Here is a 24,240-nt window from a genome sequence, read left to right as displayed (position 1 = left end):
CAGGATAGAGAACAGGAAGAAAGAGATCGCGTGATAGTACAAAAATTTTCAGAGTTAAATTTACAACGTGCACACGATAAGGAAGAAATATTTGAGAGAATCGAGGAATCCGTACCAAATGACAGAATAAATAACCTAACACAACAGTATGAACAGTTAACTACTAAATGTGTCAATACTGAAACCCGAGTCGCGACACTTACGGAAGAGGTAAATAAACAGAAAGAAAAAATAGGTGACTTATCGGAAAGAGTTGAGGAGATTTCAGATAAATTGACAAATCTTAGTTTAAATGGGGACAGAGATTCAGATGATACAGCTCCATTGCCATTTGTAGAAACCGAAGAGTACCAGAACATAAATAAACATGTTGAAAATCAGGGAAAATTTAATGAACGCGTTAAAAGGGAATTTGAGGCATTGCGAAAGCAAGTCAAACAAATTGAAGGCGAAATCGTAGGAAAAGACGGTAGAAGAAATTTGGAATCACCGATAGCAGCGGGTTTTGAAGATAATTTATTTCATTTACGAGATGCAACAAGAGAGCGCCAGGCGCGCGAACTTGACAATAATCGACATTCGGACTGGGACAGACGCGGTAGGTCTTTGTCGCCACGAGGCGAAAACTTTGACTATAAACAGTTTTTAACTGTTCGGAAATTTAAGATCTTTCGCAATTCTAAGAATGACGTACATCCATGTTCATGGTTAGATCAATTTATGTACGCACTTCCACCAAATTGGCCACTAAGTCACAAACTGGAATTTATGTGTGGATGTTTAGAAAACGAACCGGCGACGCGTATGCGCGCACTTATTAGAGATTATAATAATTTAAATGATTTTTATCATGCATTTCTATCGGCATATTGGTCCGAAAACACGCAAGACAGAGTCAAACACAGTCTTATTATGCAGCGTAATTTTAAACAGTCTTGAGTTCTGCACGCCAGCAGAATACTTTGAAGACATGATTCGAAAGAATCAGTTCCTTTCCAGCCCTTATAGCCCGACTGAATTAATTCGCATTTGTTTAACTAAGCTGCCACAATCCATAAGACAAATTGCTTTAGCCGGAAGATGTAAAGACGACATTGAGACTTGTAAGACGTTGCTACAAGAACTTGAGTATGACAACGACGACGGGACTTCTTGTAATTTTTTTCAGTAACAGTTATCACAATAGATTTTCAGAGAGAAGGGATAACGATCGGAACGGACGTTATATGGGTAATTTTGAGAATGACAGACGAAACAGACAGGATAATAGATATCAGCCTTATGACAATAACAGACGTTCTAACAGAAATTACACAGACAGTTATAATAACGGAAACTCCTACCGGAATGATCAATCATACGGAAACGGTAATCGGTATCATCAAGACAGAAATTATTCATACAATAGTAGAAATTCTTACTACAGAAATAACCAGGGTAGTAGATCTAACAGTAATTTCAGAAGTGACAGTCGAAATTACACAAGAAGCAGTCATGCAGATAGACAGGAAAATAGAAATTTTAATAACAGACACAACCAAGAATTTGCATCTAACAGACAGGAGGGACTAATTGGCATCCTCCACGTGACAGAACTTCAGAGAGACAAGTGCAAATAGTAGAAATTGATCCGCGAAATGACGCGAATAATCAAAGACGTGACGCAAAGAATCGACAATGACTTGTAGCTCCGGCTTCTGGCAGCAATATAGACGGTTCAGAAAGTAATGACACTACGACTTTACACTACGTATGCCTGGAAGACATGAGAGACATTTTGCTAGACGAAAAGGAACATAATGTAGACGCATTTTTACATCCTGTTATTGAAGTATGTGTGGGTAAGAATAAGTTCACTGCAGTTTTAGATTCTGGGGGCCCATTGAATGTCAGTAGTGAATCAGTTTCTCGTATATGTGTAAGAACTATTGCTTGTCCTGTGTTACCTGTTTCTAAAACTACAATTCGAGGCGCTATTCCTGGAAAAAGTGTGGAAGTCAAGCAACAGACCAACTTAAATTTCATTTGTCAAGGATATGAATTTTCTGCTAATTTTATTATTGTTCCATTACTCAATACACAAATTATATTAGGTATGGAGTTTCTTAACACACATAAGGCAATTTTAAACTTTAAAGAAGGAAGTGTGAATTTGACTGTTGCCGGAATGCCGAAAAGTTTGAAATTTTTCGAGTGTTTAACAAAATCTGAATCAGACACAAAATCTTTAAGGTTTCTTACTTCTGATGTTTTCGCTGAGCATTGTGACGACAATGTGTTCATTCTTGACAACGACAATAGATACAGAGACGGGATGGATGATATAAATAATAGCGAAGAATTAATTAATGAAAAGGTTAAGAAAGCTGAAGTGCCAGATGACGTTGCAAGAGAAGAACTGCACCAAATTTTGACTTCACATGCTACAGTATTTAGTCATCACACAGGAACTATACAAGGCTTACAATATTTATTTAAAGTAAAAGAACGCACACCATTTCGGGGGAAAACGTACGCTATTCCTTTGGCTTACAGAGACAAGGTTAAGAGTGAACTTCAATACATGTTAGATCAAGGCATTATTGAGCCAGCAGTCAGTCCTTATACCAGCCCATTACATGTCGTTCTTAAAAAGGATGGGTCGATTCGTTTGGTTCTGGATTCCAGACAGATAAATAATATCATCATTCCTGAAACTGACCGTCCACAAAATTTAGATGAACTTCAACATTTCCATGGAATTAAAGTCTTATCCACGATTGATATGCGAGCAAGTTTTTGGCAAATAGAACTCCACCCTGATTGTAGAAAATATACTGCCTTTTTAGCCTTTTGTAACTGTTACCAATTTCGGAAATTACCGTTTGGACTTACTGTATCTTCTGCAGCATTCATTCGTAGTTTAAACGAAATTTTACCTGTTTATCTTCGTGACAATATTACTTCATATGTTGACGATATTCTTATTGCTAAACGTCCTTGGAGTGAACATAACAAAATTTTGGATTCATTATTACGTATTTTTGCAAGAGTTGGCATTACAGTGAACTTGAAAAAATCTGAATTTGGTCGTTCTCAGGTGAAATTTCTTGGTCATATTATTTCTACAGAAGGTATTCTTCCTGATCCAGAAAAACTAGACGCTATTCGTAATTATGCTGTTCCTGCTACAAAACGTGATGTTCGTAGTTTCCTTGGTGTCTGTAATTTTCTTAGACGCTTTGTTAAATTGGACAATTTGGCCACACCTCGTTTATGTGAACTGTCTGGAAAGAAATCTAATTGGTGTTGGGATGAGGAAGCTCAATCATAATTTGAACAACTTCGTGATGCTTTAGTTGCTGCTCCACTTCTTTCACATCCGGATTTATCTAAAGATTTTTGTTTGGCGACGGACTCATCATACAAAGGCCTAGGTGCACACTTATTTCAAGAGATAGAAGAAAACGGCGTTGTAGTACAGAAAACTATTGCATTTGGAAGTCGTGTTCTCTCTAAATCAGAAAAGAATTATTCGATTATGGAACTGGAAGCTTTGGCTGTTGTCTGGGCTTTCACAAAATTTCGCATATTTTTGTATGGCAGACATACTAAGGTTTACACCGATCATCGAGCTCTGGAATTTCTTATGTCAACAAAATTAACACATGGAAGATTGTCACGATGGGCGCTGTATCTACAAGAATTTGATTTTAGTATTGTTTACATCCATGGTTCTTCAAATATTATTGCTGATGCTTTATCGCGTGCACCTATGGGTTTGAAACAAAGTGCTGAGGAGGACTGCAAAGAAAACAATTATTGTTTGATGTATATTAAAGGTGTTGCGGTTAAGAATTTTATTTCGTCTTCGCTCCAGGACATCGCTAAGGAGCAAAATAAGGATCCAATCTGGAAGGACATTAAGGAGAAGTGGAGGAGAAAGGAAAGCGTAGCGATTAGACAGTATTATTTAGTTTGCAATGATATTCTTTTTAAACGAAAATCGGTCGACAACTCTGTTTGGTTAGTTTGTATACCTGATGAGTGGGTTAATAAATTGATTTGGTACACACATTTCAGTTGTGCACACTTTGGTCCCAGAAAATGCTTTCATAAATTACGAGAAAATTGCTACTTCAGTAATATGGAAAAACGTATTCGATCTGTTCTTGCCAAATGCAAATTATGTCAAAAGGCTAAGCCGCCAACTATTTCTCACAGAGCACCGTTGTTTCCTATCATTCCAGCGAAATTAAAGGACATGGCTGCAGTCGATTTGTTCGGTCCAGTGGTTCGTTCTACTAATGGTTTTGCGTACATTTTGGTAGCAGTGGAATTGACATCAAAATATGTGTGTTTTACACCTTTACGCAAAGCAACAGCTCGTTCAGTATCTCATGCCTTCATCAAACATTTTCTTAAAGAAGTTGGTCATGTTGATAAGGTTATATCAGATAATGGATCACAGTTTCGTTCTAAAATTTGGCTTCGTACTCTACGGCGTCGTAAGAGTAAACCAATTTTCATTTCACTTTTTCACCCTCAGTCTAACGCTCCAGAGAGATGGATGAAGGAAACCAATAAATTGTGTCGTCTTTACCGTCATCAGAATCACAGAACGTGGGATCAGTATCTTCATATTTTGCAAAACATTCTGAATGAACTCCCCAATGGCTCTAAGGGAATACATCACATATCGAACGTTAAAATTTTTGTGGAATGACATACTTTCGAGAAACCAACAGTTATACGTAAACATGCAGAGAATACAAGGATACCGCGCCGTGTTCCGGCGGCGGCACATACTCAAAGCAACAGTCAAGTCTGCGCGCCACACAAGGCAGTCGTTGACCGCAAACAATTACCTCCTACGTCACGCGTACCTACAGCTGATCGAGCGCTCAGTGCGAATGCACTGACAGCCGTAAATAAATACACAGTGTAATTTCGCCGAATAAATTCAGTATAAAGCTATAGTGACTTGATAATTTATGTTATTAACGTTCAGTATTTTTCAGAATACGGTTGCATAAAATATTTAAGAACTTCAGGTAAATTCTGTGTGTGTCCGACGTTACGAGGACTTTCTATCGAGAAATTTCAGGAAGAATGTAATTTCGAAGAAGAAAATAATAAACTAAAAAGGTAACTATTAATTGAGTTTATTTTTCAGGTAACATATTTCCAGTTAGGTACGTACTTTAGGCGTAATTTGCTGCTCGCGATTACGTGATTCATACTTTGTGCTAAATTTCATGTTCTATGAATTTACTTGTGATGCGACGTGCTTGCGTACATTACCTGATTTTGACAATGATTGATTAATGAACAGGGTTGTTATTTGTGTATATTATGCACTGCATGGCTGCTATGCTTTTTCACTGATGTCATATTTTTTTATTATGTGCCTGTTGTGCTTATTTATTTAAATTATAATTGTCACCTGATTAATTGTGCTGATGTGGTTATGTATGTAGGTTACACTTTATGATTTATCTGCTTGCGCCTTCATGTTTACTTATTAAGATTACATATGAACATTTATTTCCTTATGCTGATATGATGCTAATGACCTGTTTATTATGTAAGATAGATATTTGCTGCTTTGCGTATGGATTGCATATTTGTACATTTCTGTTTGTTGTCATAACTACTCTTTAATTTGGTATATAGAAACGCTGATATGCGGTGTACGAACATGGAGTTTAGAACACACTATGGTATTAATTATAGATTGTTCGCTTGGCAGAGCCTCGCTGTAGGAATTGTGCTGCATCCACTTGTTGACATTCTGTTCTCCACTGGTATATTTACTCGCTATTGCATGTTTTGCTTACGCTCAGTGCTTTATATTTTAAGATAAGAAAATGAACTGCCATGAGCTGGAGGTTTTATGGAAGCTGTATAAATTTATGCTAATAGAAAGGAAGCTAACGACATGACATACCAACACTAGGTTTAGACCATTGACAGTTATTACACTGCATTCTTCGTGAGCAATTGAAATAGCAAGTGACACCTGACACAAGAAATACTCCACATGTTTGCTTCTGTTTTGCCATGATTCTTGAAGTGGTGTACACACTGAAATATTACGATTTATTCACTCAAAGTCTTATGTGGTCTTTCATACTACGTACTCGCACCTACTTACTGAAAGTTATTCAAACTGAAGGCTGTTAGAGGTCATGTATGCATTTCTTTTATTTTATGATGGACAAGGTAACCAAAATGTATTTTATAATTCATAATGAGTAGAAGATTTGGCTCAGGTGGACTACACAGAGGTTGTGTGTGGACATTGTGTCTTCGGATTGTATGGGATGATGAATTGAAGTTTGCACTAGGATTTTATCTGTACTTGTTCGAGGAGACTGACTAGAGGAAAGAGTTGTTATGGAAGTGAAATGATATTGGTAATAAGGTTTATATGTATCGACATATTGAAGAGGTATTATTGAGGTATTGAGATTGTGTGAAGTTGATGATTATTGGAGTTTTGGTGGACAAGAGGTAAGGTAAATGATATTGATGATAAGGTTTATATGTATCGACGTAAGAGATATTATTGAAGTATTAAGATTATGTGATGCTGATGATTTTTGGAGTTTTGGTGGATAAGAGGTGAAGTAAGTGAGGAGCATTTTTTTTTTTTTGGTTGGTCTATATGGAACAAGGAGGATGAAGATAGCAGACTAGAACACTCAAGTGGAAAGAAGATTGTCTACACACACACTTTGTTAAATCAATAAGCAGTATATACTTTTTTTTGGAGAGAGGAAGTAATTGCATATCTTGGCACACTGACAGTTGTTCAGAAACCGTACATTTTGATTTGGCTTGGCAAACATTGGTCTTGACATGATGACTACGACGTTGACTAACTATTATTGACTGTTATACACTGCTGCCACTACTACTTGATACACATGTCGAACATCAAATCTTTGACAGAATTGCATTTACACAGTTAACACTATTCAATTACACAGTAGTACTTAATGTGGATGAAAGATGAGTGAGTGTGTTTTGTGTGTTTTCCTTTCCTAATCCCAAATAATTGGTACCGACCTATCTCCTAAATATTATTTTACTTGTTTGTTGTGGCTTGCACTGACACCCATAAATATTATAGGTTTACTGATATTTGTGTATTTGTAATATTTAATATGACAATTACCTGATATCATTTGTGTGTTTATTATAATTTGTACGTTTAGTGTAAGAGCATTAATAATAATTTTGTAAAAGCAATTGTGTGTGCCTTCAAACTGTTGTTCGTGCTTGCACCTATTCAACATTGCTGGGTGCCAGTTGGAAATGTTTAATTTCTGCTGATAACTCTGATGAACTGTCTAATTAGTGATATTGAATATTGTGGACTGTTACGTGCACTTGTTCAACATGATGTGTGCCACTAGGAGATGTTTAATTTGTGCAAATGAACTCTGATAAACTGTCTAATTAGTGATAGTGAATATTATGGACTGTTACCTGCACCTGTTCAACAATGCTGGGTGCCACTGATGGACTGCTTCTACTGAAATGATGTCACTTGTTGGTGTCTGCACCTGCTCAACATTACTGGGTGCCACTGATGGATTGCTTCTACTGAGATAATGTAACTTGTTGGTGTCTGCACCTGCTCAACATTACTGGGTGCCACTGATGGAACTGCTTCTACTGAAATGATGTCACTTGTTGGTGTCTGCACCCGTTCAACATTGCTAGGTGCCACTGATGGACTGCTTCTACTGAAATGTTGTCACTTGTTGGTGTCTGCACCTGTTCAACATTACTGGGTGCCACTGGTGGAACTGCTTCTACTGAAATGATGTCACTTGTTGGTGTCTGCACCTGTTCAACATTACTGGGTGCCACTGATGGGCTGCTTCTACTGAAATGATGTCACTTGTTGGTGTCTGCACCTGCTCAACATTGCTAGGTGCCACTGATGGACTGCTTCTATTGAACTGATGTCGCTTGTTGGTGTCTGCACCTGTTCAACGTTACTGGGTGCCACTAATGGAACTGCTTCTACTGAAATGATGTCACTTGTTGGTGTCTGCGCCTGCTCGCCATTGCTGGGTGTCACTGTTGGAGCTGTTTAAATACTGCTGATGAAATGTTATGAGACTGCTATTTGCACCTGTTGATCATTGCTGGGTGCTACTGTTGGAACTGTCAACTACTCTGAGGAGTTCTACTTGTTTATTGAACTATTGAAAGAATCATTGCTGGGTGCTACTGTTGGAACTGTCAACTACTCTGAGGAGTTCTACTTGTTTATTGAACTATTGAAAGGATTTTATGTGAATATTTGTATAAACTGATTTTTTGTGTGTTTACTGTCTATGAGATGTTATGAGACTCTTACCTGCACCTATTCATCATTGCTGACGATATTGATTGAATTGTTTAACCACATGATACATGTGTAAACTATTATGTAAAATCATATGTATGCAAGCATTTGTATTCCTTACTGTATTTTATATATTAGGTTATTGAAGGGTCATTGCAAAGCCAAAATTTATTTAGTTATGTGATATTTACTTATTAATATTACTTTTTAATTTTTGTCTGTATTTTTGGACGAATTTGGTGGTATTTTCACCACCAATGCTGGCAAAAATTCCATCAAATTCTAGCCCGTGGAGGAGGGGCATATGAAAGGTGGCTACACTGAGTCACAGCGCCAGAGATTGCGCCAAAGAGTATTATTCAGCCGCCTCCACTGGCAGTGCTTGTTGAGATGTGGTAGTGGAGAGTGCTTGTCGAGAAGTCGTCGTGGAGAGTGCTTATTGAGAAGTGGGCAGTAGGAGTTCTGATGTAGCCGTGACTAGTTGTGAGCATGTTGTATGCAGTTGTTCTGATGGGCTAGACAGCCGATGCTGTTCGATTGCGGATGTTGTAATGATCAGAGTGTATGTTTCGTCAATATATATGAAGGTAAAGAAATTGTTTTTATTTTTTATGTCAAATGTCCTAAATTACAATGCCTCTTGGTCACAGGTTCAGTCAACAAAGCATCTGGCTTGTGTTCATGTATTAGAGTGTAATTCTGGTTTGTATGTGCAAATATAGTATTACTGGTTTTTTTTAATTACTTCAGTGTAAATGGTGCTTAAAATACCTTGTCGTATTGAGGAAGAACCGTGCCAGATGTGTACGTTGAATCACACTTCCACACACAGAACAGTTACATTTGTGCTTTGTTGTTTCGTAGCTTTTATAGTTGCTGGGGACTTAATTAATTAATTGTGTTAACGGAAGTTTTGTTTCATTCTTTGTTGTTATTCTATGCAGTCAGATTGCGTACTAATACTGGTCAGGGCCAACCGGTTACGAGACTGCGTAACCGGACACACAGCTACCCAAAAATTAAAAATTATTTGCATTATATTTAATTAAGCCCCCATGCAGAGTGTCTGCACGTTCCAACTTTGCAGACGTCACAGCTATGTGCTGCGGGCGGGAGATCGGACAGGTTTGTGGGACCTTGTTGCAATTATGACAGACGCATCGCCCAACGACTCATCGTGCTTTTGTTCATAGCCCGGTCCCGTAGAAATTCTTCAAGAGCCTATGGATATCTGAGATGCTCTAGTTTTCCGCCAAAAGAAATTCAGTGACAGCTATCTGTTTGCAATACACCTCCATTATAGACATCATTTTTAAGTCTACACATAACGCCTACACCGACTGCAGGTTCGAATCCTGCCTCGGGCATGGATGTGTGTGATGTCCTTAGGTTAGTCAGGTTTAAGTAGTTCTAAGTTCTAGGGGACTGATGACCACAGATGTTAAGTCCCATAGTGCTCAGAGCCATTTGAACCATAACGCCTACACGTATAGGAGCTTCATGAAACTATAGAGGCTGAAGTATTCCACGATGTCACACAACAAATTTCGCATTTCTTCAACCGACACTGCCACGAAAAAAATGTGTTGCGTTACTTGTTCAACGCACTGCGTAATAGAACATTTGCAGAAGAAGTCTAATATATTGCGATTACAGCATAATCGCGGTATAACGATAGTGAGCTGTATAATGACTAACTGTGCATGGAATGTTTGGAAAAACACTTAATGTAATGTTATACTGTGCTCTATATTGTATGGCATTTCAATTTAAAGTACACCAAAAGAAAAATATTTTAAAAAGCTTAGCAAACACAGTATTTAAATGAATTTTGCTCTAACGGATAGCCAATAACAACACTACAGCAGTTCCAAACGACTGTTTATAGCGCTGACTGCAAACTAGTTAAGTTCATTTTTCCACTGCTGTAAGTCATTTAGGTAGTTTTGGGAGGTCATTTTATCTATTTTGTGGATATCTACGCTTTGTATTTCTTCTTATCTCCATCTCCTTATTCTTCTTCGGCGTCATCTTCGACAGTATTACTGCTCTCATTTCGTACAATATCAATAACGTCGCTGTTTTCCGCCGGATCGATAGGGGTGTCTGCTATGAATATTATTTAAATGTACACCTACGTGCGTTCACAAGTCACTGGGCTTGAGTGGGATCCCCGAATCTACAGGAAATATGAATCTAATCAGCTAAATAGGTCCATTAATGCCATTAATAATGATTCAGTGCGCAACAGGTAACTTTAATGTACGCACACAAGCTCAATGTTACGTGGTAATATGTGGAATGACAGAATACGCATCATGGTAAAATAATTTCAAATCACTCTTAAGACGGTCATATCTTCGTTGGAGCAAATTATGCATTGAGGAAGGAACCAAGTTTGGATTTATGGATGGTGACAATAAGAGATGGGGAGTCGGCAGTTAAAAGCGTGACAATTTTATTTATTCTTAAAGCATGAGATTCCCGAGACGGTTTACAAAGTGTCGACAGAAGCGGCTTCATTATATGAATACACTATTAATAAGCATAATGCTACTACCTTAACTGAACGGTTTATTAATATCGTTAATAAAACAAGAATGTGAACACGGGTTTGCTATTACAGGTATGGTTTGCATCATGCATGTGGCAGACATGGAGAATTGTGTGAAAGGGTGATCACTGAAATAATTCGCACAAACTCTCAGAAACAGACGTTATAGGATTCTACGTATACTGAATTACTATAAAACCAATGGAGTAGGAATAGGGAGAGCAATAGCGTGTAAACGACCGGAAATGTGTGGAAAAGAAGACATTTAAGTCTGTAAACGAAAAACGAGAAAGAATTCTTTACGCTGATAATCTCAAATATTACCAAAGGAAATACATTACTCCCCAGATGCAAGTCAAAGGATACGTGGCACGTGTTCAACATTGGAAACTTCCAACGACAGCCCAGATATGATGATAATTAGTCAAATCCCAGACTGGGTTTAATTACTCACATCCCTTTCGGTTATTATTTTTAGGGCTTGGAAGTTGCAGTAGTAAATGATGCTACAGAAATCCTACAACTGACCATAACAAGCTTTTTACACCGCGTTACATCGGAATCCGCGGAATATCAGCATTTTATTGTCTTTATGCCGAAAATTGTGCAAGCCAAACGTAGAGTATTACAAGGTTTTTCCACAACGATTCATTTGATTTCGCTAATATCGACTCATCAGTTATGCTCCAAAAATTATTTTAGGTAAACAAAAGAAAGCTACATCTCTCTCTGCTGTCAGTTTCTCGATAAAACGTTTAATTTCATATAAAAATTAAAAAAAACTGGTTTTGGATGCGTTCTCCGCTATCAGATTTTTCCAATTTGTTTTTGATGAAAGTCTTCGATAAAAAAATTGATTTTGTCCGATCTTATAGTCTCACATCACAGCTTGAGAATGAACTGGCTCTCTTTATGTTGTGGTCCATAGTTATCACTAAATTTGGCAATTAAGCGTGAGAAATGTAGTCAGTGGTCAGTTTACTATTGGTGCATTTCATCTGCGTACAAAATGTAGCTAACATATAGAAATTATTTTCAAAGCTGTAAGGAGAGCCGCACATCTTTCCAGTCTCGAGTAAATAGATGATATACATAAGTGACTGACAGCTACAGTCCATGGCTTCACGCACGCTCTCACCTGTTTGCCAGTTTTGTAGTTTATGAAGTCAGATTCTAAGTGAACATTGCATTAAGAGTACTTCTAGTTTTAAAACTATAGACAGAGAGTTTCAGATCCAGAGATAGATTTAGCTATATACAGTGTTCTGTTTCATTATGTACATCACAGAGAAAGCCATCATCTTGAAGACGCATTTAAAACATGTACTGCAGAATGTTTTTTCGTGTTAGGTACAAGAATCGAAAGTCTCCGTAATGTTATGTGACTGGTTGTCTTGTATAATATATGTTCTTTGATCTGCTCTTTGGATTTACTATCTTAAATATCCCTATTTGGAATGCACCCCATATGAAATATTGCCATACAGTATCACCATTGTTCGCCTTGATGTTGTAACCTGTATGTGTCCTAACATCCGACAATCGTGGCTTTAGTTTCGCCGAAACCGGTAATCATGGAATAAAAAGAATTCCTGCGATCTTGGCTACCACTTTTTGTTTTACACAAATGTACACTTTCTTGCACTGCAATACTTAACAAAAGTTGTAGAGCAAGTGAATACAAGGTCGACAAGACTATGTCCATCCTGGGCGCTACACTGCCAATCACTGTGGTAAACACTTGTCCCTAAGCAAATGCTATAGGCGACTCCAATTGTAGACTTTGTGGGCTGATCTCTACTACGAATTGTAACTACGAACAGCAGCCCTAGAATTCCGTACTAGCACTGTCGTTTGCCAACGCCAATTGGAAACTGTCTCAGAGCGCCATCTCTGGTTGTGTCCATTGCCGAGAACACAACGTATGTATGACAGCCAATCACACAATATTATCGAGAGCCTAGATTCTTGTACCTGAGTCCAATAAGAAATTCAACACTTTTTTACTGAAATTGGGTTGGTTTTATTCAGGACTCCAGTACATTATATTAATCCCCTCTCTTTTGGCTCTAAAACCCCATTTTTCAAAGTAATATCCGTTCAGTGCGACAGCCTTACGCCGTCTCACTGGGAGGGTCTGTTTGCTCGCATGGTACCACACTGCTGGTCGACGTCAGATTCATGGACGTGCCATATCAATAACCTTCCTGTCATCATCGTACTGCTTTCCATGGTGTGCATCCTTCATGGGGACATACAGATGGAAGTCAGTAGGTGCGACATCCAGGGTGCAAGATAGATTTGGGAGAACAGTACAATGAACTTCTGTAAGCTTCTCTCGGATAAATTTCATTTTCATTTTTGTGGCAACCAACACGCTGAGGTCGCTTCTTCCATATCCTACATCTACATCTACATCTACACCCACACTCCGCAAGCCACCCAACGGTGCGTAGCGGAGGGCACATTACGTGCCACTGTCATCACATCCCTTTCCAGTTCCAGTCGCGTATGGTTCGCGGGAAGAACGACTGCCGGAAAGCCTCCGTGCGCGCTCGAATCTCTCTAATTTTACATTCGTGATCTCCTCGGGAGGTATACGTAGGGGGAAGCAATATATTCGATACCTCATCCAGAAACGCACCCTCTCGAAACCTGGACAGCAAGCTACACCGCGATGCAGAGCGCCTCTCTTGCAGAGTCTGCCACTTGAGTTTGCTAAACATCTCCGTAACGCTATCACGCTTACCAAATAACCCTGTGACGAAACGCGCCGCTCTTCTTTGGATCTTCTCTATCTCCTCTGTCAACCTGACCTGGTACGGATCCCACACTGGTGAGCAATACTCAAGTATAGGTCGAACGAGTGTTTTGTAAGCCACCTCCTTTGTTGATGGACTACATTTTCTAAGGACTCTCTCAATCAATCTCAACTTGGCACCCGCCTTACCAACAATTAATTTTATGTAATCATTCTACTTCAAATCGTTCCGTACGCATACTCCCAGATGTTTTACAGAAGTAACCGCTACCAGTGTTTGTTCCGGTATCATATAATCATACAATAAAGGATCCTTCTTTCTATGTATTCGCAATACATTACATTTGTCTACGTTAAGGGTCAGTTGCCACTCCAACCTGCACAAAGTGCCTATCCGCTGCAGATCTTCCTGCATTTCGCTGCAATTTTCTAATGCTGCAACTTCTCTGTATACTACAGCATCGTCCGCGAAAAGCTGCATGGAACTTCCGACACTATCTGCTAGGTCATTTATATATATTGTGAAAAGCAATGGTCCCATAACACTCCCCGTGGCACGCCAGAGGTTACTTTAACGTCTGTAGACTTCTCTCCATTGAGAACAACATGCTGTGTTCTGTTTGCTAAAAACTCTTCAATCCAGCCACACAACTGGTCTGATATTCCGTAGGCTCTTTGTTTATCAGGCGACAGTGCGGAACTGTATCCTGAAGGTAGAACAATACATTTCAGAGTTGGTCGTTGCACTATGATGGAGAACATGAAACAGAATGACTCCTTCTGGGTCCCACAATATCGTCAGCATGACTTTACCGGCTGAGGGGGTGACTTTGAACTTTTTCTTCGGAGGAGAGGTGGCGTGGTGCCACTCTACGGTTTGCCGTTTTGTTCGCGTTTCGAAGTGATGAACCCATGTATCATTACCTTTCACGATGTTCGACAGAAAATTGTCACAATCATTCCTGTAACGCGCAAGCATTTCCGCACAGATGGTCCTTCATCGTTCTTCACAGTCTTCCGTTAGGCAGCGAGGGACTTAGCGGGTGCACACCTTTGAGTGCCCCAACTAGTGCACGAATGGGTCACCATTACCAACAGAGATATCCAGTTGAACAGCGAGGTGTTTGACTGTGATACGTCGATGACATCGAATGAGAGTGTCCGCACGTTCCAAGATTACAGAAGTCACAGCTGTGTGCGGCATGCGGGACCTTGTTTCTGTGATGACGGACGCCTTGTCCAACGACTTCTCGTGCTTTTGTTTACTGCCAGGTCTTCGTAGACATTCTGCAGCGCCTATGAATATCTGCGATGCGATGCCAAAAGGAACTCAATGACAGCGCTCTGCTTGGAACGCAGTAACAGTCGCCATTTCGAAGGCTACATACAGCGCTGCCACCTATCGGTACTTTATGAAACTGTAGGGGCTGAAACGGGAATATTCTACGACGTCCTGTAAGACACATTTTTTCAGCCTGAAGTGGCCGAGAAAAAAAAGTGTTGCATTACTTATTGAACGCTCCCCGTAACATGCAAGAAGCTTTCGCGTGGTTGTTGCTGGGTGCCAGTTCAGTCGAGCGCTGCGACCGCCGTCGCATTCAGCATCCGGAGGGCCGGCATTCACCCAATAAGCAAGCTCACTGCCCCGCATTTTTATGCATACTCCGCAAGGACAACCGCCGCACCTGCTGCACCGAAGCGCGGACACTACAGGCTGCACCGAGTACGAGGGGGCACACGCATGAATGTTTGCCAGTTCATCGAATGTTAAAGAACTGTTACGTTCACGGATTGTTTCACTGCAACATCCACAATGCACTCATGTCTCCCTCGCAAACGAACCCAGGACACCCAATGTGGGAGTGAAACGCCTCCTGGAGATAGCTGCCATCACCCAGCAGCTGTCATTGCAACCCCGACCCACGACAGTTCCAGTCACATGCATAAAATCCTCGTTTTTCCTGGCAGACCCACTTCGATAATCATGCATTTGTTCCACTCTCGTTAATTTTTTGGTACAGAGTTACTGCGTTCGTGTTAAACGGCCTTTTTTTGACGTTTGCTGTTTAAGAAGAAGCAAAGGTAGATGGAAAGATGAAATTGGAGACTATTGTTTAACTTCCCGTTGACGAGACTGCACGAACTCGGAGTGTGGAAAAGTGGGGAAGGAAATCGATCGCATCTCTTCAAAGAAATCATTCCGGCGTTCGCAACTGACAGAAATCGCAAAAGGCCATGTGGCTGCATTGCCTTAATATATTTTCCTTGTTATCTCTAACTTTCGCATTTTCTTTGCCTCGGCATTTCTGTGCTTTCCATACTGTAAACAGCCTCTTTACTTGAACGGTTGTTACGCTTATGCAGCAGCAATCATTCAGATTCATAGGTTGATAATACACACTTGTTACATGTAGCTTCTCCATTGCACGAATTGGCCTGCGCCCAAGTGTGTGTTGTTTGAAACATCTTATTGAACTGGATATACACAAGGGGACCTTACGGCGTATGCATCCTACCTTTATGTGTTTCGGTAACACCACTGTCTAAAACTCAAAATAAAGACAGAAAAATTTTCTTAGGTAGTATTAAGTGGGAACAAAAAAAAACCAGACCTATGACAAAGATAGATATTGTACATGTATAAAATGAACAACCTCTCAACACATCTCAATGTAATTTACAAAGAGGTAACGAAAAATGTAGTAAAAATGAAAATCATTTGAGTTCTCTGCTAGCTGCAAGACAATAACAAATTTTGTGAAGACACAAAAGTTCTGAAAGTCTTCGGCAGTAATCACTTACTTGTCTTTAACACTGTAGACCACATAACGTGCAACAGCCGCGTTTCCGACAACCTAAAAATGTAAGAAAACAAAATGAACATCGCAATCAGCCGAAGGAAATTTGTAAGATATGAGCATTATTGTAAAAAGTGTAGTGAAAACGAACCAGTTGCAAAAAAACTGTTCGAAAAGTTCTGTTCTTAAAAATTTAGCAATCTTCATAGCTGCTCATATGTTTTTAGCACTTAAGAACAAAATGCTCTTTCTCCTACTAGTTGTATTGCTTCGTCTGTTCATTCGCGCACATAATATTACGTCTGACAGGTTCGATCTAAGAAAAATCGACTAGTGACTTTCAGGGTGCCAAAATGTGGAACGGCCTTTTTCTTGTTGGGCGTTATCATGTCTTAAAGAGAAACAATAATAGTAACACACTTCATCAAACTTATGACACAAACTGATGAACAACTGAGTGGTGATAGAAACGTAGCGTTTCTCCAAGGCGGTGGCGACATAAGTGTTCTCCTAAATCTCGTTTTAGGATAAAAAGAAACCGGACAAGTGCGAGCAGGTCTTGCGGTCCGAGGGTTCCATAAAAGCTTAATTATGTATATATAAAGTTTATCCATACCAGGAATCGATAATCTCAACGATTTTTGCCTGTTAACGATATCGATGCTGGCAAAATATCGTTTCCAATAATTCTAAGACTTTGGAAAATATTTTAATTTTAATTTTTAAATTTTTTGTGAAATTCCGCATTCGCTATTGTATTTCTTCATTTATTTTATTAATTCTGGACTTATATTAACATACTATGATGACAGGCAACTGCAGATGTGTTGACGTTGTTGCTCTGATCCCTGCTGCCATTACCGGAAACATTTGGCGGAAGTCTCTAGAAAACGTGGCCACAGGGCTACTGTTGTTACGCTCATGTAAAATTGTTCTGTGGATTGGTTCAACGGGTACTTTATGGAATATCGGAACCCCATTCCAAACAGTGGAAGTGCATTCCTGCACCAATTGCCAGTATTACTTTACTTTGAAACATTACAGATGCTTTACATGTAATAGGTATAGACTGACAAGGAATGTTTGAATGTAGAATGATCAGTTCGTAAAAGACCTGTGATGCTAGCGATGGCATGACAAGGTTGTCGGACAGCCTAATATACCTATTACCACTAAATGCCAAAGGTATCACTTGCACAGTGGCAGCGGACGTCATTGCATCATAGATCAGCCAATTAGCACGAAATATTTGAGAATTATATACACAAACATTTCTCGTAAATCGGTCTTCCAATTACTGAAAATCACATCAAAATCTCTGGGGCAGTTCCTGACAGTTTTGACCGATTACGAATGTATTGTAAGTTTGTAATGACAAAAGACAGACGGGCAGACGGGCAACAAAGTGATCCTATAAAGGTTCCGTTTTGTCAACTAAGGCACGGGATCCTGAAAATGAATGACAATTTGAATACTGGTGAGAGTGAATTGTATAAAAGTGTGGAAAACTGCATACGTAATTACAACAGTAAAAGGAAAGACCTGAAGATGCACAACAGAACAGAAAACTCTAACACAGCAGCGGTGTATGTATGTCGTACACATATGCGTTTTTTCAACATAGAGAAATCCCTCTACAGACCAGATAAGGTACGTTCTGATTTCAGACAGAGAGGAATATGTTGTTGTTGTGGTCTTCAGTCCTGAGACTGGTTTGATGCAGCTCTCCATGCTACTCTATCCTGTGCAAGCTTTTTCATCTCCCAGTACCTACTGCAACCTACATCCTTCTGAATCTGCTTAGTGTATTCATCTCTTGGTCTCCCTCTACGATTTTTACCCTCCACGCTGCCCTCCAATACTAAATTGGTGATCCCTTGATGCCTCAGAACATGTCCTACCAACCGATCCCTTCTTCTGGTCAAGTTGTGCCACAAACTTCTCTTCTCCCCAATCCTATTCAATACTTCCTCATTAGTTATGTGATCTACCCATCTAATCTTCAGCATTCTTCTGTAGCACCACATTTCGAAAGCTTCTATTCTCTTCTTGTCCAAACTATTTATCGTCCATGTTTCACTTCCATACATGGCTACACTCCATACGAATACTTTCAGAAATGACTTCCTGACACTTAAATCAATACTGGATGTTAACAAATTTCTCTTCTTCAGAAACGCTTTCCTTGCCATTGCCAGCCTACATTTTATATCCTCTCTACTTCGACCATCATCAGTTATTTTGCTCCCCAAATAGCAAAACTCCTTTACTACTTTAAGTGCCTCATTTCCTAATCTAATTCCCTCAGCATCATCCGACTTAATTCGACTACATTCCATTATCCTTGTTTTGCTTTTGTTGATGTTCATCTTATATCCTCCTTTCAAGACACTGTCCATTCCATTCAACTGCTCTTCCAAGTCCTTTGCTGTCTCTGACAGAATTACAATGTCATCGGCGAACCTCAAAGTTTTTATTTCTTCTCCATGAATTTTAATACCTACTCCGAATTTTTCTTTTGTTTCCTTTACTGCTTGCTCAATATACAGATTGAACAACATCGGAGAGAGGCTACAACCCTGTCTTACTCCCTTCCCAACCACTGCTTCCCTTTCATGTCCCTCGACTCTTATAACTGCCATCTGGTTTCTGTACAAATTGTAAATAGCCTTTCGCTCCCTGTATTTTACCCCTGCCACCTTTAGAATTTGAAAGAGAGTATTCCACTCAACATTGTCAAAAGCTTTCTCTAAGTCTACAAATGCTAGAAACGTAGGTTTGCCTTTCCTTAATCTTTCTTCTAAGATAAGTCGTAAGGTCAGTATTGCCTCACGTGTTCCAGTGTTTCTACGGAATCCAAACTGATCTTCCCCGAGGTTGGCTTCTACTAGTTTTTCCATTCGTCTGTAAAGAATTCGTGTTAGTATTTTGCAGCTGTGACTTATTAAGCTGACAGTTCGGTAATTTTCACATCTGTCAACACCTGCTTTCTTTGGGATCGGAATTATTATATTCTTCTTGAAGTCTGAGGGTATTTCTCCTGTTTCATAAATCTTACTCACCAGATGGTAGAGTTTTGTCAGGACTGGCTCTCCCACGCCCGTCAGTAGTTCCAATGGAACATTGTCTACTCCGGGGGCCTTGTTTCGACTCAGGTCTTTCAGTGCTCTGTCAAACTCTTCACGCAGTATCAAATCTCCCATTTCATCTTCATCTACGTCCTCTTCCATTTCCGTAATATTGTCCTCAAGTACATTGCCCTTGTATAGACCCTCTATATACTCCTTCCACCTTTCTGCTTTCCCTTCTTTGCTTAGAACTGGGTTTCCATCTAAGCTCTTGATATTCATACAAGTCGTTCTCTTATCTCCAAAGGTCTCTTTAATTTTCCTGTAGGCGGTATCTATCTTACCCCTAGTGAGATAGGCCTCTACATCCTTACATTTGTCCTCTAGCCATCCCTGCTTAGCCATTTTGCACTTCCTGTCGATCTCATTTTTGAGACGTTTGTATTCCTTTTTGCCTGTTTCACTTACTGCATTTTTATATTTTCTCCTTTCATCAATTAAATTCAATATTTCTTCTGTTACCCAAGGATTTCTACTAGCCCTCGTCTTTTTACCTACTTGATCCTCTGCTGCCTTCACTACTTCATCCCTCAAAGCTACCCATTCTTCTTCTACTGTATTTATTTCCCCCATTCCTGTCAATTGCTCCCTTATGCTCTCCCTGAATCTCTGTACAGCCTCTGGTTCTTTTAGTTTATCCAGGTCCCATCTCCTTAAATTCCCACCTTTTTGCAGTTTCTTCAGTTTTAATCTACAGGTCATAACCAATAGATTGTGGTCAGAGTCGACATCTGCCCCTGGAAATGTCTTACAATTTAAAACCTCGTTCCTAAATCTCTGTCTTACCATTATATAATCTATCTGATACCTTTTAGTATCTCCAGGGTTCTTCCATGTATACAACCTTCTTTCATGATTCTTAAACCAAGTGTTAGTTATGATTATGTTGTGCTCTGTGCAAAATTCTACCAGGCGGCTTCCTCTTTCATTTCTGTCCCCCAATCCATATTCACCTACTATGTTTCCTTCTCTCCCTCTTCCTACACTCGAATTCCAGTCACCCATGACTATTAAATTTTCGTCTCCCTTCACAATCTGAATAATTTCTTTTATTTCATCATACATTTCTTCAATTTCTTCGTCATCTGCAGAGCTAGTTGGCATATAAACTTGTACTACTGTAGTAGGTGTGGGCTTCGTATCTATCTTGGCCACAATAATGCGTTCACTATGCTGTTTGTAGTAGCTTACCCGCATTCCTATTTTCCTATTCATTATTAAACCTACTCCTGCATTACCCCTATTTGATTTTGTGTTTATAATCCTGTAGTCACCTGACCAGAAGTCTTGTTCCTCCTGCCACCGAACTTCACTAATTCCCACTATATCTAACTTCAACCTATCCATTTCCCTTTTTAAATTTTCTAACCTACCTGCCCGATTAAGGGATCTGACATTCCACGCTCCGATCCGTAGAACGCCAGTTTTCTTTCTCCTGATAACGACATCCTCTTGAGTAGTCCCCGCCCGGAGATCCGAATGGGGGACTATTTTACCTCCGGAATATTTTACCCAAGAGGACGCCATCATCATGTAATCATACAGTAAAGCTGCATGCCCTCGGGAAAAATTACGGCTGTAGTTTCCCCTTGCTTTCAGTCGTGAGAGGAATATGACACCAGTTAATTAAACAAAGTAGTATTCGTCATGACAGATTGGAGAATGAAAATGTTGTTATAGTCTTAGTTAAGTGCAGGAGCGTGTATAGAAGGGTCCCGGAACTAGACTCACTTATAAATAGTAACAATGCTCACAAAGAATAAGGGACAGGAAGCTGGGCAGACACCAGGTGTTAATAGCGATGAAATTCCAATCTCCGATTGGAATATGTATCGAAAAGATAGGTTGAACGCAGGCAGTGGAGGCGTGTCTTTAGCCGTAAAAAATAAAATAAAATAAAATAAAAATAAAAAAAATACGGATAATATCTAGTGAGGTTGGTGCAGCTTCTGCATGCGTTACAATTTGGGTGAAGTTGAGTGTTATAGGTGGATCAAACATGACAATCGGATACTTTTATAGGTCCCTTGCCTCATGAGCAGCAGTGACGGAACGTTCGAGGGGAAGCTTGGAGAATATTTCGTGTAAATGTTCTTGCCATATTATAATATTTCGTGGATATTTCCACTTACTAGCCATAGATGTGGAGACTCATGTGAACGGCCAGGGGACCATGTGAAATAGTTCTAAACACCTTATTGAATCAGAGATTCGACTCTTGAAAATAACATATTAGATCTCCTAGTCACCAACAGGACAGAAATTTTGACTCAGTCAACGTAGAACAGAGTATCTGAGACCATAAGGCCGTTACAGCGCCACTAAATTCGGCTGTAAGTAGAACAATAAAGAAACGTAGGAACATATTTCTGATTAGCAAGAGCGACGAGAAACAAGAGTCCATATTACCTGAATGGACAACATGAAAACTTCATCTCCAGCAATGACAGTATTGAGCACCAATGGAGAAAGAATACTGTAGAATACGCTTTAGACACGAATGTGCTGAGCAAAGTTGTGGGGGATAAGAGAAACCCTCTGTGATTCGACCGCCGTGTTCGAAAGCTGCTGCTACACTGAGACGACAAAAGTCATGGGATAGCGATAAGCATATATACGGATGGTGGAAATATCGTGTACACAAGATATAAAAGGGCAGTGGATTGGCGAAGTTGTCAGTTGTACTCAGATGATTCATGTGAAAAGCTTTCCGATGCGGTAATGGTCGCACGACGGAATTAACAGACTTTGAAGGCGTAGTGGTAGTTGGAGCTAGTCGCATGGGACATTCCATTTCGTAAATCGTCTAGGAATTCCACTTTCCGAGATCCACAGTTGTCAACAGAGTACCAAGAATACCGAATTTCAGGCATTACCTATCATTACGGACAACGCAATGGCCGACAGCCTTCACTTAACGACCGAGAGCAGCAGCATTTGCGTGGATTTGACAGCGCTGAAAGACAAGCAGCACTGCGTGAAATAACCGCAGAAATCAATGTGGGATGTGTAATGTCATCGCAAGGCACCACACTTGCTAGGTTGTAGGCTTCAGATCGTCCGCGGTCCGTCAGTACATATCGGACCCGCGAGTCGCCACTCTCGACGCTAGCAGACCGAGCGCCGCCACTCGGCTGGTCTTACGAGACAAGCTAGCGCGCTGGCCAGTTCTACAGCCGACTTTAATAGGAATGGTTCACTTGTTATATATCTTTAGAGATCTCAGTTGCAGAGACGCTAGTTAGCATAGCTTTCAGCTAAGTCAGTAGCTACGACCTAGCCAGGCGCCACATACAGTTTATGCATTGACAATTGATCTATATGTGTGAGGCAATCAGAATTGTGAAGAAGTATTCGCAGTTCAGTCTATAACTGCACTTGTAAATATTATTGTGCAAAGTCAAGATCGACGTTCGGCCGAGCGGTTCTAGGCGCTTCAGTCCGGAACTGCGCGACTGCTACAGTCGCAGGTTCGAATCCTGCCCCGGGCATGGATGTGTGTGATGTCCCTAGGTTTGTTAGGTTTAAGTAGTTCTAAGTTCTAGGGGACTGATGACCTCAGATGTTAAGTCCCATAGTGCTCAAAGCCATTTGAACCATTTGAACCATCAAGATCGACGTTCACCGCTGATGCTGAATTAAAGCTAAGTATTTAATTGTATTCCTGTCTACTAACTTTCGAATCACCTAACATGTTCTAGATACATCCCGTCAAGTATAGTTCATTGATCCTCACGTCAGCCTACCTGATCAACGTGTACAATTAATGGCCACACCTTGTGATCAGATTAAGAGTGAAATTGCGTGACTCAGCCGGGTCACCCTTTTTCCATGAGGCCCATAGTTCCTCCTCATACATAACAGGATGTACGACGATCCTATACGTTAGGACAGTGCGGTGAAACTGGCGTTAATGGACTATGGCAGCAGAGGACCGAAACGAATGCTATTGTTACGAGCACGGCATCGCCTGCAGCACCTGTCCTGGCCCTGTAACCATATCGTTTGGACCCTAGACGACTGGAGAACCGTGCGCTGGTCAGGTAAGTCCCGGTTTCAGTTGGTAAGAACTGATTATAGGATTCGAGTGTTGTGGAAACCCCAAGAAGCCATGGCTCATCTTGTCAACAAGGCACTGTGCAAGTTGGTGGTGACACCATAATAGCTTGGGCAGCATTTACGTGGAATGGACTGTGACCTCCGGTCCAGCTGAACCGATCGTTGGCTGGAATGGTTTTGTTCGGTTACTTGGAGAGATCTGCAGCCCTTCATGGACTTCATGTTCCCAAACAACCGTGGAATTTTTAGAGATGGCCGGCCGGAGTGGCCGTGCGGTTCTTGGCGCTACAGTCTGGAGCCGAGCGACCGCTACGGTCGCAGGTTCGAATCCTGCCTCGGGCATGGATATGTGTGATGTCCTTAGGTTAGTTAGGTGTAATTAGTTCTAAGTACTAGGCGACTGATGACCTCAGAAGTTAAGTTGCATAGTGCTCAGAGCCATTTGAACCATTTTTTTAGAAATGACAATGCGCCATGTCATAGGGTCACAGTTGTTCGCGATTGGCTTGAAGAATATTCTGGACAATTCAAGCGAATGATTTCACCACGCAGATCGCCCGATATGGGACATAATCGAGAAGTCAGTTCTTGTA

The 24,240-nt window shown here is 40.3% G+C and overlaps 1 protein-coding gene across 1 annotated transcript in view; it reads right to left on the bottom strand.

The window, feature by feature from the left end:
* LOC126484517 (venom dipeptidyl peptidase 4-like) overlaps positions 1 to 24,240 on the bottom strand; it is a 314,011-nt gene that overhangs the window by 187,814 nt on the left and 101,957 nt on the right. The window contains exon 5 of the mRNA XM_050108064.1: positions 16,465 to 16,517. Within this exon, the coding sequence (XP_049964021.1) occupies positions 16,465 to 16,517 (53 nt within the window). The remainder of the gene's footprint in view (positions 1 to 16,464; positions 16,518 to 24,240) is intronic.

The sequence above is a fragment of the Schistocerca serialis genome, chromosome 6 (assembly GCF_023864345.2).
Source record: "Schistocerca serialis cubense isolate TAMUIC-IGC-003099 chromosome 6, iqSchSeri2.2, whole genome shotgun sequence".
Classification (NCBI taxonomy): domain Eukaryota; kingdom Metazoa; phylum Arthropoda; class Insecta; order Orthoptera; family Acrididae; genus Schistocerca; species Schistocerca serialis.
This window is presented reverse-complemented; position numbering and strand designations above follow the sequence as displayed.